Source organism: Pteropus medius, unplaced genomic scaffold, assembly GCF_902729225.1.
Source record: "Pteropus medius unplaced genomic scaffold, Ma_sr-lr_union100, whole genome shotgun sequence".
In the NCBI taxonomy this organism is placed as follows: Eukaryota; Metazoa; Chordata; class Mammalia; order Chiroptera; family Pteropodidae; genus Pteropus; species Pteropus medius.
Genome location: NW_024352787.1, coordinates 20,229,855 through 20,246,281, shown reverse-complemented (window position 1 = coordinate 20,246,281; position 16,427 = coordinate 20,229,855). Strand labels below are relative to the sequence as shown.

Genomic DNA, 16,427 nt, shown 5'->3' with positions numbered 1-16,427 from the left:
CCAACTGCTCCTGTAACGGCTCCTAGGTTTGCATGCTGGGGGTAGGGAGGCTGGAGCCGTGCCCCTTTAGGTGTGAGAGGCCATGCTCGCGAGCCGCCAGAGGCCTGGCAGGAAACGTTGGTGTCTAACCCCTTCGCCCTTCTTTCTAGCCTGTCTTCCTAGTCCTCCGCTTGTCTAGCACAGGTTGAAAGCACAGCAGGAGACCGACCATCCCCTGCCAGGTGGCCAGGTCTCGAACTTGGTGAGCTCATCCCACAAAGGTCATGTGCCTCGGCGAAAGGGCCGATTTAGATCCTGGGGAGTTGTTTCTTCCTTGCCTTTAAAGGTTTTAACGTAGGTTAGAGGAAGCTCTGCTTTGTGAGAGCTTGTTGGGGAATCCAACATGCTTTGCGGGTGTGTAGCTTGGTTGTTCGTGGTCACTCCTTTGTTTTTCACTAGTGTGCTGTCACACACGTAATCAGACTACACTCTTAACATCCTTGATACCGCCGAATAGAACATTTGGTCCTCACTGATTTAATATCTGCGGAAAGTTTTATGTTGTGCTCTCGAATACACTAGTGGCCTTGTTCTAAATATTAAATATCTTTGGAAAGGGACCCAAGAAAGATCCATGGGCATGTTGATAGACAGTTAACATATGCGAATGAAAACGATACTACCTTAGGAAAACAATTTTTAAGAAACTGTAACTCCTAACATTCTCACCTTGCTTCAGGACTATTCAGAGAATAAGACATTTGGCTGCTGTAAGCACTTAACAGAGAGCCCAGCGTGAAAAGTCCCTTCAATGACTTTTTTCTCTCTAGAAATGAAGACAGTGCATAATCTAATACAAAAAAAAAAAAAAAATCTGCGGTACATTAAGATACTGTATGAATGCATAAACAGAAAAAACATTATTTAAATTTCCTCTGAAATATTTTCTATTTTTCTTCCCTTTTCCATGTGATAGCGGATAAATGGCGGGCAAAAAGCGAGAAATCCAGTTACAGGTGGGCATGACATAACAAATTTTTACTTGGTGCACTGGCACTTGAATACCTTTTACAATGCCTTCCTTATTGCAGGCAGTCATCAATAATCAAAGCCTGTGGGATGAGATGTTGCAGAACAAAGGTCTAACAGGTACTAGAGCTCCCCCGTTGTCTAGCCATCTGGAGTTTGGCCCAGGGCACCTCATGGTACCCCAACACAGAGCATGGCTCCCTACTTCCAATGTAAAACTCTATGCCTTTGCCCTCGCCCCTGCCCCAGCACTGAGATAAGCTGCTATTTTAAAATCTTTGACTCTGTTCTTTCATAAATGTCATCATCTTCTAGTGATTGATGTTTACCAAGCCTGGTGTGGACCATGCAAAGCAATGCAGACTTTATTCAGAAAATTGAAAAATGAACTGAACGAAGATGAAATTCTGCATTTTGTTGTAGTAAGGATTTCATTTATATTTAAACTATTGTTTTCTTGTTACATTAAGTGTTTAAGTATTCCCTTTAAGGATTGTCTTAATTTAAACAACCTGTTAACTTTTCAAAATGGACAGTGCTCATTTGGTAGTTTTACTTCATGTTTAATTCTACCAGATCTGAAAACAAACATGATTTTTATCCCATTCCGATAATGTTGAGGTTATTGGTCATGATTGTGAATGTTAGAAAAGTATAAAAATGGAATCTGTCTATTGACATGTTTCTTTTCCACTGACCATATGTTCAGTGTGTGTCTCTTAGAGTAAGGGCTGCAAGTGCTGTTTACAGGATAGCATTAGGAAGGACTCTGGGCATTTACCCAGTTTCTAGTTTTCCAATAATTTCCCTTACTTACTTGCCACCCCAGTGTAAATTTAAAATATTTGTGCATTGTCCCTGAATGGTTTCTCTTTTGTTATGTTTGAATTCCTTCAACAATAGTACATTCGAATTGACTGACCTTGTTTTTATGATATGACCTGCTCATAAAGGGTGAAAAGAAATTAATAGGTATAGTTTCCAAACCTCCGTTGTGCCCTCTGCTGGATATTTTGCTTTCTGCAATTAGCCAAGGAAAGGCGCCCTTTCACAACTTGTAGACTTAAATCCAAAATTAAAATCTGTAAGGTTGATTACCATTTGAAATCACTCTCAGCTGAATGGTTAGTATAAACTTTTTCCTGTTATGTACCCTTTTGAAAGACTTGAAGACTTGTACTAACTTGTACTAACCACCTATCCTTATAAAAATTCAGTAAATATTTATTGCAGCTCTTTTATAATATTATTAAATGCTTTACTTGTTAGTATTTTGTTATGATATAAACATTGTAATGATGCCTAGGTTACTTTTAAATATAATCTTTGACTTCTGTCCTTTAATATTATAAAGAAAGAAAGAAAGGGAGAGAGAGAAAGAGAAAGAAAGAAACAAGGAAAGAAAGAGAAAAAGAAAAAAAAAGGAAAAGAAAATGATGTAACATCCAATACACTAAAAAAAAAATTACAACACAAAGCTAAGGGGCCCTCTCTTGGCTTCCCCCTCACCATCCTTGGTAGTGATTGGGGAACCTCCGGAAATCCCAGTTTGAAAACAATTGCCTTAGGTTGCAAAAAGCTACTCTTATAGAAGACCCTACCAAATGACCTCCTTCAGACAGCTGGCTCTGTAAATATGGAGGAACACATTATTACTTAATACATAATTGTTTATAATCTAGTTAAGTCAACTTGAAATTTGTGAGAAATTTTTAAGAAAATTACAAACATAAAAATTAAAGATTTTGAATTTTGAACAACCTATTTGTTTGGAAGCATTTAGCAAGCTCCTTTATATGTATGGCCCTATAACATCCAGGGGGAGGGTTTACATGTAAAGTTGAATATGAAGCATCGTCAATCTGTGTACATAGATCTCCTTCTAACAAAGGAGATAAGATAGGCCCATATAACAGTATTACAATATTGAAATGGACAGGAGATGATTTGCAACAGGAGGGAGAAAGATCACTTCTCAGCTGGATTGGACATTTTATCTGGGTTGGAAAAGGACCAGGTAAGGAGCCAGGAAAGTGCAGGTAGTGTCTAGCAAACTATAAGGAGATGAGTTTAGCTGCAGATTAGGTACCATAAAGGTGAACAGTCAGAAGTCAGGTTGAGGCCAAATGATACAGGGCCTGACATGCCAGTGTATGCAATTTAATCCTTAAAACAATGATAACATACTAAGAAAATGATGTAGTAAACATAAAAGTAAAAAGTACATGTATCTCTGTGTTTTTTGTTCATAGTCTATCTAATGACTTGGATATAGTTTCCTTTATTGTTACGTGAAATATTTTTTTTTCAGGCAGAAGCTGACAGCATTGTGACTTTGCAGCCATTTAGAGATAAATGTGAACCTATTTTTCTTTTTAGTGTTGTAAGTATTATATTTATTGTCTCAAATGTATTATTAGATTCCAATTTACAGTTAAAGAACAAGTTGCATTGTAAAATTACCATGGAACTCTCTTCTGATGATTGTATTTATAGATTTTTTTACCTTATCTTTGCTTATCTATTAATATATTTTATAACTTTACCTCTAGGAGCTAATATGGATGGAGAGATTAGACTACCACACACTGAGTTGATCAGGGAAAAGAAAAACAAGGTGTATTTACCTTTCTTAAGGAAATAATTAGAGATTTTATGATGAATTATTGTTTACAGGAGTGAAAATTGGAAATTTCTTAGATACCCAGTAGGAGAGAATTGGTTATAAATGTTCACATATACCAATATAAGAAAATATCCATATGATCACTACCTTTTAATATATATATTGCTTTTATCTTTGTATTCACAAATGCATAGAACAAAGACAGAAAGTGTATTCATCAAATGTCAATAGCAGTTTTCCATGATGAAGGATACATAATTTAAGTTTTCTTCTGTATACTTTTCTATATTTTCCAAATATTCTGTGATGAATACACAACTTTAATAATCAGAAAAAGATAGTAAGTGCTATTTTCTGAAAGGAGAGTGTACAGTTAAGTGCTAACTTGTGCGATGCAAGTATAGCTGCTGCAAAGCTAGAGAACTGGGATAGTAAGGACGGGCTTTACAGAGAGGGCTTGGACTGTTCTTCTGTTACTGGGTACTTTAATTATCATTTTGATATTAGAAATAATGATTTAAAATACCTATTGGATATAGCTTTTTGCTTCTGTTGAATAATACTCTTGCAACTATTTCAACAAACTGAATTGCTCGGTAAATTGAATTTAAAAATTGCATTGTAGATCTAGATATGTAAAATTTGATGATTTATTTGAGGGGTCATCTAGCTTTATCTATAAAGAGCCAGATGGTATTTTCATCTTTGCTAAAATACGAGCTCCGTGTTGGATCATTATTTGCTGATTTTTGGCCTAGAGATAGTTTAGGGAACAAGAATGAGTAACTGCACCAGACATAAATGGGCTTGGGCTATCGGGACAATGTGGAGACTCTAGCAGCAGTAGCATTTAGAAGCGTGGGACTAGGCAAGTGGACCACTGCCTAGAGTCTGGAGCTCTGGCCATTATCTTGCCAACTTTGTCAGGTCTGATCAGTAGACCCCTGCCCACCCTCCTTAAATAAACCATCCAGTCTGTGTTCTCATGTCTGCAATCAATGCCCAAAGTATAAGTCCATTCTTCATCCCAGCTATGCGTGCTCCATCCTTCTAACACTCAGAATTTTCTTTTCCTGACATAGTTCTCTAGTTCTCCCCCATCTCTCAAACCATTTCACTGTGTAAAATCTGGAATTGATGTAAGCAATTGGCAAACTTTGTAATATCTTTACCCATGGCCGTGAGTTTTTGTTCCACTTCTTGGACTTTCCTTAAATCTGGCTCCTTACTTAGGTCATTTTCTCTGCTGCCCAGAAAGGGTGACTATTTTCTTGGATTGTTTCTTGAGACCAGGAGTAGAATTGATGTTCCCTTTACCTCTTCTTGCTACAATAACTTTCTTTTCCTTCCATATTGGAGTTCCACTCTATTTAACAAAACCTCCTCTCTCCCACCTTACTCCTGTAATTTACCGGCCTTCCAATCAGTTCTGTAGATCAGGGGTCCCCAACTCCCAGGCTGCGGACCTGTACAGGCCGCACAGCAAGAGGTGAGCAGCAAGCAAGTGAGCAAAGCTTCATCTGTATTTGCAACTGCTCCCCAGAGCTAGCACCACCACTTCAGCTCTACCTCAGATTAGATTCTTATAGGAACACCAATCCCTTGTACCAAAAAGGTTGGGGACTGTGGCTGTAGCTGACTGAAGACTTTGGCATCTGGCTCAAAGTCTTCCTTTCAAACCCAAGTCCTGCCATCACCCCGGGGCCTTCAGGATTGACATTGGTAACTCATCCACTATCCTAGCCCCTCAATTCTTGACCTTTAAACTTTCAATGGACTTTTCTTCCCATGCACTTCATCCAATTACTCCTGCAGTTATGCTTCAGACTTTGTTATTGCTCCATATTCATTATCATTAATTTAAGAATCTCAGTCTATAACCACAAAATCACTGTCATGCCCATTGCTTGTTTTTTCAAATATTCCCACAATAGCCCTTTGTATTGGTCAGCATTCTTATCTGACAATAAATTCATTCCAGCAAGTTTTGGCAGGAAGGGCTTTTTTCAAGGGGCATTAGAAAGCTCACAGAACTGTTGGAAAGTTCTTTTTAGTCAAAAATGGTAATAGAGTGTCAGATTTTATTTAAACCTTTCTCGATTGGATTCTTCTCAGTCTGAATATGATTAAGTCTTTTAATTAAAAAAAATAATACTCCTTTTTGATATTATATCCCTCTCCAGCTATCACCCATCTCTCTCCTTTACTTCACACCCATTCAGTCTAACTTCTGTCTCATTATTCTACTAAATTTGCTATTGCCAATATATCAAATTACCAGCCTGTTGCTAAATATAGCAGATACTTGTAGGTCTTCATCATGCTGTACCCCTCAAATGTATTGAATACAGTGACTATGTCTTTCTTTTTGAAACATTTGCTTCTTTTGGCTTTTGTAACTTGGTTTTCCTCTTGCCATCCTAGATGCTACCCCCACCTTCCTTTCTTTTGCAGGCTCATCCTTTTTTTAGCCGCTGAATATTTACTTTATCATGCCATATACTTTCCTTAGAAAATTTCCTCCACATACAGATTCAATCATCACCTCTTATATATCATAACTCAAGTTTACATCTTCAGCTAAATTCTATACTTTGAGCTCCAGACTTGTGCATTCAACTGGTGCCTTGACAGTTCCTCCTGGTTTTCTGAAGGCTATCTCACAATGAACCAGCCCAGCAACAGACTTTCCCGCCCTTCCTAGGAAACGTGGTTTTCTAGTGTTGCCTCATTTGGTGAATAACACCTTACTTTATCCATTTTCTCAAGTCAGAACAGAAAAGTCATCTTAGCGACCAGACTTTGGACCTGTCGATTTTACCACCTAAGTCATTCTCACACTCATCTGTTTCTTTCTAACTACTACCATAGACAGAGCAACCATCTCTCTCATCTTTACCTCTAGAATAGCTTCCAATTTGTATGTGGATATCTTTCCCTACTCCCCCTCTAACTCTTTTACACATGGTAGGTGAAATGATCGTTACAAACAACAATTCTAATCATAGTCATTGCCTCTGTTTTAACATTCCAAAGGCTTCCACTGCACTTAGAATAAAGGCTGCACACTTCCATGAGCATTTGCACTCCCTGGAGGCCTCAGGCCATGGGCTTCGTCTCAGACCAGGCACCCTTCACTTTCTTAGCTGGTTTTCTCATTTGCCATATTCCCTTCCAGCCTTAGGTCCCTTGCATCTTTACTCGTTTTTCCTAGAATGCTCTTTGTTCTCCTTTTTGCCTAGTTATTTCTTACCCATCCTTCATATTTTAAACCAAAACCAAAAACTACTTCCTGATATTGATAAGTACCTGTGCTTATCTCCTTGATCAGGACAAATTCTTATAGATGTTCCCAGTTCTTTGTTCCTCTTTTGATGGTACCTGTCATGGTTATTATTTCACGTGTTTGTTTGTTTTATTTTGTAATTTCATTAGGTCAAGTATTAATATTACATACTATCATGCTCAGTACAGTGCTAATAAACAGGTGTTTAGTAAATATGTGTTGAAATACAGGCAAAAGGGACATAATGTAAAAAATAATTAAAGGGGTCATGTTGAGAGGCCTAAACAGAACCATTGAAATGTAATGCAAGAATAGCCCATCTTTAGTTATAAGGAGACAGATAAATTGAAGGTAGAACTCAAAGAGCTGGATTTAGTAAATCAAAACATACTTTCACATCACTGATACCTTATTTTGAAATGGCTAATTACAATTGCTAAAAAAAGATTGGTGTGGATGTGGATGTAGGTGGAGTGATGTAGTCCATTTGAAGTGTTAATTCTTGACTTATACTGAAAATAAAAGTTTTCTTTATGCTTTCTTTTCTCTTATAGAATGGCAAAATTGTTGCAAAGATTAATGGTGCAAATGCACCACTCGTTAATAAAAAAATTGTTGACTTGGTCAATGAGGAGAGGAAAATTGCAGCAGGTGAAATGGTTCGCCCTCAGGTAGTATTTTGGATTACTATTTTATTTTTTTTAAATGTATTACATCTTTTTTGTTGTTTTTATAAAGCATTTTTTTTTAATTTTATAACTATCTAGGTATCTAAATGATGAAAAGTTAAAATAAATAAATAAATAAATAAATAAATAAATAAATAAATAAATAATGCGAAGTTTCTAGGAAGTATTTTGGCAATATGAATCAAAGGCCTTAAAAACACATGTATCTTTTGACTTAGCAAGTACACTTCTAATAATTTTCCCTAAGAAGATAATAAGACATATAGACAAGGATGTTTATTGTAATGTTATGTTATTAAAAATTTGGAATCAACTCAAAAGCTAGCGACAGTGCAGATTACATAAAATGTCTATAATTTATGTCATAAATTATACAAACTTAAGAGTAAGATATTTAGTATGTTCTAGCTCTGTATTACTGATATGGAAAGAGAGACAAGATAAATTGATGAATGAAAAAAAGAGTACATATTAATAGGATATTTAGAATAAGATCTTTTTGGTGTGAAGTGTATTACTTGTATAATAAAAAATAAAATATTTTATTTATTTTTTTATTTTTTAGGCAAGGCAATCCTTGGTTGACCTCACAGATTACAATGACCTTGTCAGCTTACAATCCCTTATTTTTTTATTTTTTATTTTTTATGCTTAGAGTACCTGGTCTTCCTAGGTGGTCTCCCATCCAAGTACTAACCAGGCCTGACCCTGCTTAGCTTTCGAGATGAGACAAGATCCGGCTTGTTCAGGGTAGCATGGCTGTAGACTGAAATAAAATATTTTAAAATCAAGAAATGAACCATAAAGCATGTTGAGGTATGAACATAATAGCATAAAAAAGTAATCCATATAAAAAAGTGATCATAAATAAAGGCAGATAAATAAGAGTGACTGGTGTTATTGAAATACACATACATACAACACACACACACACACACACACACACACACACACACACTCCCCAAACAACAACAAACAAGGGAAAGTATGAATTTAAAAAACAAAAAGTGGAGACTAGCCAAGAAATATTAAAAAATTGAAATAATGAGAAGGTATAAGCCCAAACTTGTCTAAGTATTTGTTGTAAAAAGTGTCAGTTTAAATCAAGAAAGGATTTATGACTCAATAAACAGGCTTAGGAATATTAGGTTAACTATTTGCATAAGAAAGTTGCTATTTGCATAAGAAAGTTCCTCATATGCTATAAATAAGTAGATTACAGATGAATGAATTAAAGAGCTGAATATGAAGAAACAAAGTATAAAAATATTAGAAGAAAATATTGGCAGACATTTATGTTGTCATAGGTTGAGGAAGACCTTGTAAGCATAACACCAAACAGAGATATCAAAAAAGAGAAAACTGATAGATTTGATTATTTAAAACTTTGATGTGGATCAAAATTACTGTTTTGAGTTTTGGTGGGATGTGAAACCCAGGGATATGGAGAAAGATCTGTATATTTATTGAAAAAAATCTGTGTATAAGTGGACTTATGCAGTTCAAACCAGTGTTGTTCAAGGGTTAGCTGTAATGCTGCAGTGAGCATGGGATTACAAATAACTTTTTGAGATAGTGATTTTTACAGATGGTCATAGTAGTCTCTTAAGATTCTTTATATTTCTGTGGTATCAGTTATAATGTCTTTTCTTTCATTTCTAATTTTATTTGAGTCCTTTCTCTTTCTTTAAAATCTAGTTAAAGGTTTTTTTCTGTTTTCTTTGTTTTTTCACAAAGCCAGCTCTTAGTTTCATTGATTTTTTTCTATTGTCTTTTTAGCCTCTATTTATTTCTGCTCTGATCTTTGTTATCAACTCAACTAACTTTGGCTTCATTTAGTCTTCTTTTTCTAGTTTTTTGAAGTGTAAAATTAGGTTATTTATTAGAGACCTTTCTTTTTCCTTAATGTAGGCATTTATTGCAATGAACTTCCCTCTTAGAACCCTTATTTTGCATCCCTTAAGTTTTGATATGTTGTATTTCCATTTTTATTTGTCTCAAGGTATGTTTTGATTTGTCTTTTATTTTGATTTCTTCTTTGACCCGTGGTTGTTCAGAAACACATTGTTTAATCACCATATATTTGTGAATTTTTTAATTTCATCTTGTAGTTGATTTCTGGTTTCATACCATTGTGGTTGGAAAAGATACTTGATGTAATTTCAATCTACTAAAATTTAGTGAGACTTGTTTTGTGGCCTAGTATATGATCTATCCTATGGAATGTTCCATGTGCACTTGAGAAGAATGTGTTTTCTGCTGCTAATGGATGGAATGTTCTATAAATGTCTATTAAGTTCATTTGGTCTAACATGAAGTTTAAGTCCAATATTTCCTTATTGATTTTCTTTCTGGGTGGTTTATCTATCATTGCTAGTTCTACTGAACCAACAAACACCAGCTGTGGCAGAGCCAGGCTATCAAAGGATGTATTCTCTGGGAAGCAGCCACAAAAGCCGAGTACCAGCTATGCACTCAAGCTCTCTTCATGTAGACAACAGTGACCTGGAACAGGGCAGAAGGAGAAAGCAAAGATGAGAACTGCCAGAGTCCATGGTTTCTGGAGAGGATTGCAGTTAGCCCCTAGATGTGTATCAAACTAGAAGCCTTACCCAGGCTGCAGCCCCCAAGACATGCAAATAGGATCCCTCGGGGAAACATTAGGAGTTGGGTGCCTCTGACTGCTGCCTTCCTGCTGTGCCCTGATGGATAGCCAGTCAAGAACTATTTTTTGTTTGCGGCAGTCTTGTGGGACCTGTGAACTCAAGCTCTTCTGGCCATAAGAGCCAAGTGACCAAGGGATTTGTCCCTTGGGTAGCAGCTGTGAAAGCCAGGGAACCAGACATGTGCACAAGCTCCTTCCAGGGAGACACCAGTAACCTGCAGTAGAGCAGAGGGAGAGCACTTGATGGCTTCTACTGGTCTCCTCGGTCTCTGGAGAGGATTCCGGTCAGCCCTTAGGCACTTGTTAAATTAGGATACTGACCCTTGGACTATAGTTCATAAGATTTCCAAACAGGCATCTTTCAGGGAAAAACTAGGCATTTCAATCTGCTGCCTCTGTATTGAGCCTTGGGATGATAGCCACAGTGAGTCTTCAAGAGCCTGTTAAGAATTGTTCATTTACTCCAGTCTTGTGGATCTTGTAGATGCAAGCCCTAGTTGGCTTTCAGAGGTAGGCTTTTGGGGGCCAATCCCTGTTGGAAGTCTTAAAATTTGAGTCCTAGATGTTGAGTCTAAACCCTTCACTCCTCGGGGAAATACTGTGAGATGTGAATTTCTCCCAATTGTATGTCGTGTCAGGAGTGGAGTTTATGGTGAGATTGTGTCTTAACCTTTCCTACTCATTTCAATGTGTGTGTGTGTGTGTGTGTGTGTGTGTGTGTGTGTGTGTGTTTCCTCATTTGCTTGATGTGTAGGAGTCACTTAGCTAGTTTCTGGATTTCTTTCAGAGGGAATTGTGCAACATGTAGATGAGATTTGGTGTGTCTATGGCAGGATGGGAGGAGGTGAGTTCAGGAGCCTCTTATGTTGCCATCATGAACTGGAACTTCAAGAAATCTTATACTTATAAATGATAAGACAATGCTTAAAAACATTAACTAATTTCCGCAGAAACAGGCAATTAGTAGGTGGTGATATGAGAATTTGAAGTCAGACAGAATGACTCCTAAACATATTCTCCTTTTGCTGTATTTTATCTAGTTTTCTCTATGTGTACTGTTTTATGGTTATATTGTTGTTCTTGTTGTTCTTGCTGTTCTTACAGAATGACATCTTGTTTTAATTAATAACAGTGGGTATATAAGAAATTTATGATATCATGTTTATTTTATATTATTCCATTTTGTTGGACATGTCTGTTATTTAGCTTTCTTATCTAATTGCCTTGTAGAGAATAACTCTATCCTATAGTAATAAAATATAAACCATGATGTGAGCCACATACATAATATAAAATATTTTACACATCACATTAGATATAAGAAAAATTAAACAGATAAAATTAATCAATCTGGTATATTCAAAAGATTCTCATTTAAAGATATACTTAAGATAAAAAAATAGCTGTGTATTTTTCACTTACAGCTCATCTTAATGTGAACTAACCTCATTTCAAGTGCTCACATAGGCTTAAGTGGTTAGTGGCTACTCTATTGGCCAACACAGGTCCAGTAAATACGAAGTCAGATCAATTTGAAGTTAGAGCTTTCATAATTATCTTATTCCTGATTATAATAAGAGTGAATGCTTCCAGTATAGTTATTTACAAATATTTTTGAGTCTTTATTCCATTGAAAATCTGAAGTTCCGAATTATCTTGCCAAAAAAAAAAAAGTGTGTATATGTAAATATACAGACCTTGCAGGGAGTTCACAGAATCACAGCAGTACTTTCAGGGCTTCTTAAGCAATTAATAAGGACTTCACCTCCCATTCTTCCTAGTGTTCTGCTCTATAGTAGGAAATTGGCTATTGTTTTGAACAAGACTAAAAAAAAATAAGTTAAGGTGGTATCTTTCTGTTTTTAATTTACTAATTGTAATAGTCAGGAATGGATCTTGAAACGTATCGAATGCACTTTTGATCTTTAACATATTTATTTATTGTTTTCTTAATCTCTATTTCTTATTTTATTCCTTGTGCTCTTAAGTTTTAAGGCTTTTTGGTTTTTAATCATTTCCATATAGCATATATAAATTATTTCTGATAATCCCCCTACTCCAACTATTTTAAACATTCCTATTTTATTTTAGTGGAAAGCTTGGGAAAAGTAGTGTTAGATAAGTGCAGGCACATATCTACTTTCTCTTCTGTCCCCTGAATTATAAATATTTATTAGAAAAAAATTCCAAGAACTCTTCACTGTAATATTAAAATATAACTATTTTATTTGCATTTCTCTTCCATAGTATAATGAAATTTTACTTGCAGACTCAGATACAGAAGATACTGGGGAAGCATCCTCTGAAAATTTTGGTAAGTAAATTTAAAGTAATGGCAAGGAATTTGTGTACATTAATGCTCATTAGAGCACTACTTGAAGTATCAAAGAGCTGGTAATGACATCAGTGTTAGCTGATATGGAACCAGAAGGATAAATAACTTGTGCAATATGAGATTCAGCTATTGAAAAGCAACCTCTTTTGCTCTCCCTCCCTTCTATTTGGTCTCTGTGCCTGGTTAGCCATTCAGAGGTTCATCATCTTCCAAAAACTTGTGAAAATAATCTTTCTTGATGACTCACACTCCAAGTTTACTTTATAATTAATAATTTCCTGCCTTCAATGGATTGTCTATGTGGGCATACGAGTATGTGTTCATACTCCAGAGGGAGTAGAGGCAAACACATCTAATAATGGGTAGATAAATGTAGATAAACTTATAATGTTAAATCCATTAGTGTGTAATGTTTGCTTGCCTTTGAAACTCCACTCACCAGTGATAGTGAGCTAGATGGATCATGGGTGTGATACTAATGTATGTGAATTGTAGCAAAAGAACTAGTGCCCACATACTTTTGCCTATTAACCACACACTCTTGTGAACGTTTCTATTGCATGTAAGTGTAGGAATTGCACTTTGAGTCTAAGTAGAAACTCTTTGATAGTTGAAATGCCAAAATATGAACAAAACTGTCATTGGATAAAAATTCACTGGACATTAGTAGTTTATATTTTTAATTGCCAAATCCTTTATTATCTAGACTTTGTGCCAAGAAAATGAAATTCTTCTATTATTTTTTCCTAGAGCAACTATACAGTATTGCTATTATCAAACCCGAGGCTGTGATTACTGGAAAAACAGTGGAAATTAAACAAAAAGTAAGTAATATTTTGCAATAATAGTTTAAATTAATTACCAAAAAACCTTAATTGTCAATTTGGAGACAAACTTATCTTTTAGAGTAAAATAGAATATGATGGATTTCTGATGTTTCTAAAGGCTTTGAGTGTTTCATCTTTACAAAGACTAAACCTACTCAAGCAAACTTATTTAAATAATTCTGTTCTACCAGCATTCCATAAAAATGATAAAATTATAGTTCTTATATTGAATTTTAGTGAATGTTTTTTGAGTTGAGTTATTAATAATGCAAACTTGTTGTAAGCTCACATTAGCTTGCTTTATTAGCTATATGTTGTCACAAATGTATGGTCCTTTTTAGATACATGATAATTTAAGGAAGCATTTAATGTTTTGCTTTAGAGACCAAATAAATTCTTTTAGAAGAAAATTGCATTGTAATTCAAAGGTAAGCAGACATTTTCTATTAAGGGCCAGATGGAATGGTAACTATTTTCAGGTTTGTGGAACATATAATCTCTGTCACAACTGCTTGATTCTGTCATTTTATGGAGAAAGCAGCAGCAGACACTATGTAAACAAATGGGTGTGGCTGTGTTACAATAAATGTTATTTCCAAAAACAAGTTATAGGACAGATTTTAACTGAAAGCTATAGTTTACTGACTTCTGAAGGATGACTTTGTGTTGAAAAATAAAATTATATTATAATTTGAAAGAATGTTGCACGTGCAGTAAAGGGGAGCTGTCAGTGGCGGTTGGGCATCTCTGGATGAACTTTCTGTTGTGCATTCTTTCTTTAGCTATATCATCATTATCATTGATTAAACTACAATGAAGTAAATGGTCCATGGGTCATCTTCCAATTATGAGTTGATTTAATTAATATCACTCTCAAAGTATATCCCCTTTTCTCCCCCAGATTTTGGTGTGTATGCAGGAGAGGGGACACTAGACTGTTCCCCAGTACCCCATATATTGTTACTACTTTATTTTATTTTTCTTCTGTTTTGCTTTTTTGTTTGTTTTGTTCTTTAGATTCCTCATATAAGTGAGATCGTGTGATATTTTTCTCTCTCTATCTGACTTACTTCACTTAGCATATACCATTTAGGTCCATCTTTGTTGTCCCAAATGTAAGATTTTTTTTATGACTGAGTAATATTCCATTGAATATATGTATTACTTCTTTATCCAGTCATCTATTGATGAGCACTTAGGTTGCTTCCATATCTTGGCTATTGTAAATAGCGCTGCAGTGAACATAGAGGTGTACATATCTTTTTGAATTGGTGTTTTGATTTTCTTTGGATAAATATCAGGAAATGGAAATTAAATTTTTGGAATAGTTTGAGAAAAGGAGTTAATTCTTTGCATGTTTGTTAAAATACACCTGTGAACCCATCTGGTCCAGGACTTTTGTTGGTTGGGAGTTTTTTGTTTATTGATTCGACTTCATTAGTAGTAATTGGTCTGTTCAGATTTTCTGTTTCTTATTGATTCAGTCTTGGAATTTTGTATGTTTGTAGGAATGTATCAATTTCTTCCAGATTGTTCAATTTGTTGGTATGTAATTGCTGGTAGTATTTTTTTTTTCTTATAATCTTTTGTATTTCTGTAAAGTCAGTTGTCACTTCTACTGTTTCATTTCTGATTTTATTTATTTGGTTCTTTTTTCTTCATGAGTCTGGTTAAAGGTTTGTCAGTTTTGTTTATCTTTTCATAGAACTGGTTCTTGGTTTTATTGATCTTTTGTATTGTCCTTCTTTGTCTCTTATTATGGTCATTGTTTTAAAGTATTTTGTCTGATATAAGTATTGCTACCCCAGCTTTTTTGTTTCTATTTGAATGAAATGTCCTTTTTTATCCCTTTACTTTTAGTCTCTGTGTGTCTTTCAATCTGAAGCGGGTCTCTTATAGACAGCATATGTTTGGGTCTTGCTTTCTTATCCATTTGGCTATCCTATGTCTTTTGATTGGAGCATTTAATGCATTTATATTAAAGCGATTATTGATAGGTATGCAGTTATTGACATTTTATTATTAGTATTCATGTTCTCTTTTTCCTTCTTTTTCTTTATAAAGAAGTCCTTTTAGCATTTTTTTGTAATACTGGTTTGGTGGTGATGAACTTCTTCCACTTTTTCTTATCTGGGAACCTCTTTTTCTCTCCTTCAATTTTAAATGATAATTTTTTCTGCGTAATCTTAGTTGTAGGTTCTTGTTTTTCATCACTTTTAGTATTTTGTGACAGTTCCTTCTGGCTTGCAAAGTTTCTGTTGAAAAATCAGCTGACAGTTGTATGGGAGCTTCCTTGTAGGTAAATAATTGCTTTTCTCTTGGTGCTTTTAGGATTCTCTTTGTTTATAATCTTTGGCATTTTAATTATGACGTGTCTTGGTGTGCACCTGTTTGGGTTCATCTTGTTTGGGACTCTCTGGGCTTTTTGGGCTTGTATGTCCATTTCTTTCAACAGGTCAGAGGACTTTTCAGTCATTATTTCTTCAAATAGATTCTCAATCCCTTGCTCTCTGTCTTTTCCTTCTGGTACTCCCATTATGTGAATGTTGTTGTGCTTGATACTGTCGCAGAGATTCCTTAAATTATCCTCATTTTTTAAAAATTGTTTTGTTGTTGTTGATGTTCTGATTGGGTATTTTCTGCTACCTTATCTTTTAAATCGTTGATTCAACCCTCTGCTTCATCTAATCTTCTATTTATTCATTCTAGGGTATTTTTTTAAATTCCTGTTATTGTATTTTTTATTTCCAACTGGTTCTTTTTTATGGTTTCTGTGTCTTTTCTCATGCTTACTATTCTTTGTTGAAGTTCCCAGTAAATTTCTTAAGCATACCTATAACCAGTTATTTGAACTCTGTCTCTGGAAGGTTGTTTGCCTCCATTTCATTTAGTTCTTTTTCTGGAGTTTTCTCCTGTTTTTTGTTTGTTTGTTTTGTTTTGTTTTTGTTGTCGTTGTTGTTTGTTTGTTTTTTCATTTGGGACATGTTTCTT

At 35.1% G+C, this 16,427-nt stretch overlaps 1 protein-coding gene across 1 annotated transcript in view; it reads left to right on the top strand.

The window, feature by feature from the left end:
• Positions 1 to 962: 962 nt before the first annotated feature.
• NME8 (NME/NM23 family member 8) overlaps positions 963 to 16,427 on the top strand; it is a 40,044-nt gene continuing 24,579 nt past the window's right edge. Inside the window, exons 1-7 of the mRNA XM_039849261.1 lie at positions 963 to 995; positions 1,071 to 1,128; positions 1,324 to 1,430; positions 3,320 to 3,391; positions 7,475 to 7,591; positions 12,522 to 12,588; positions 13,360 to 13,433. Coding sequence (XP_039705195.1) covers positions 963 to 995; positions 1,071 to 1,128; positions 1,324 to 1,430; positions 3,320 to 3,391; positions 7,475 to 7,591; positions 12,522 to 12,588; positions 13,360 to 13,433 — 528 coding nt within the window. The remainder of the gene's footprint in view (positions 996 to 1,070; positions 1,129 to 1,323; positions 1,431 to 3,319; positions 3,392 to 7,474; positions 7,592 to 12,521; positions 12,589 to 13,359; positions 13,434 to 16,427) is intronic.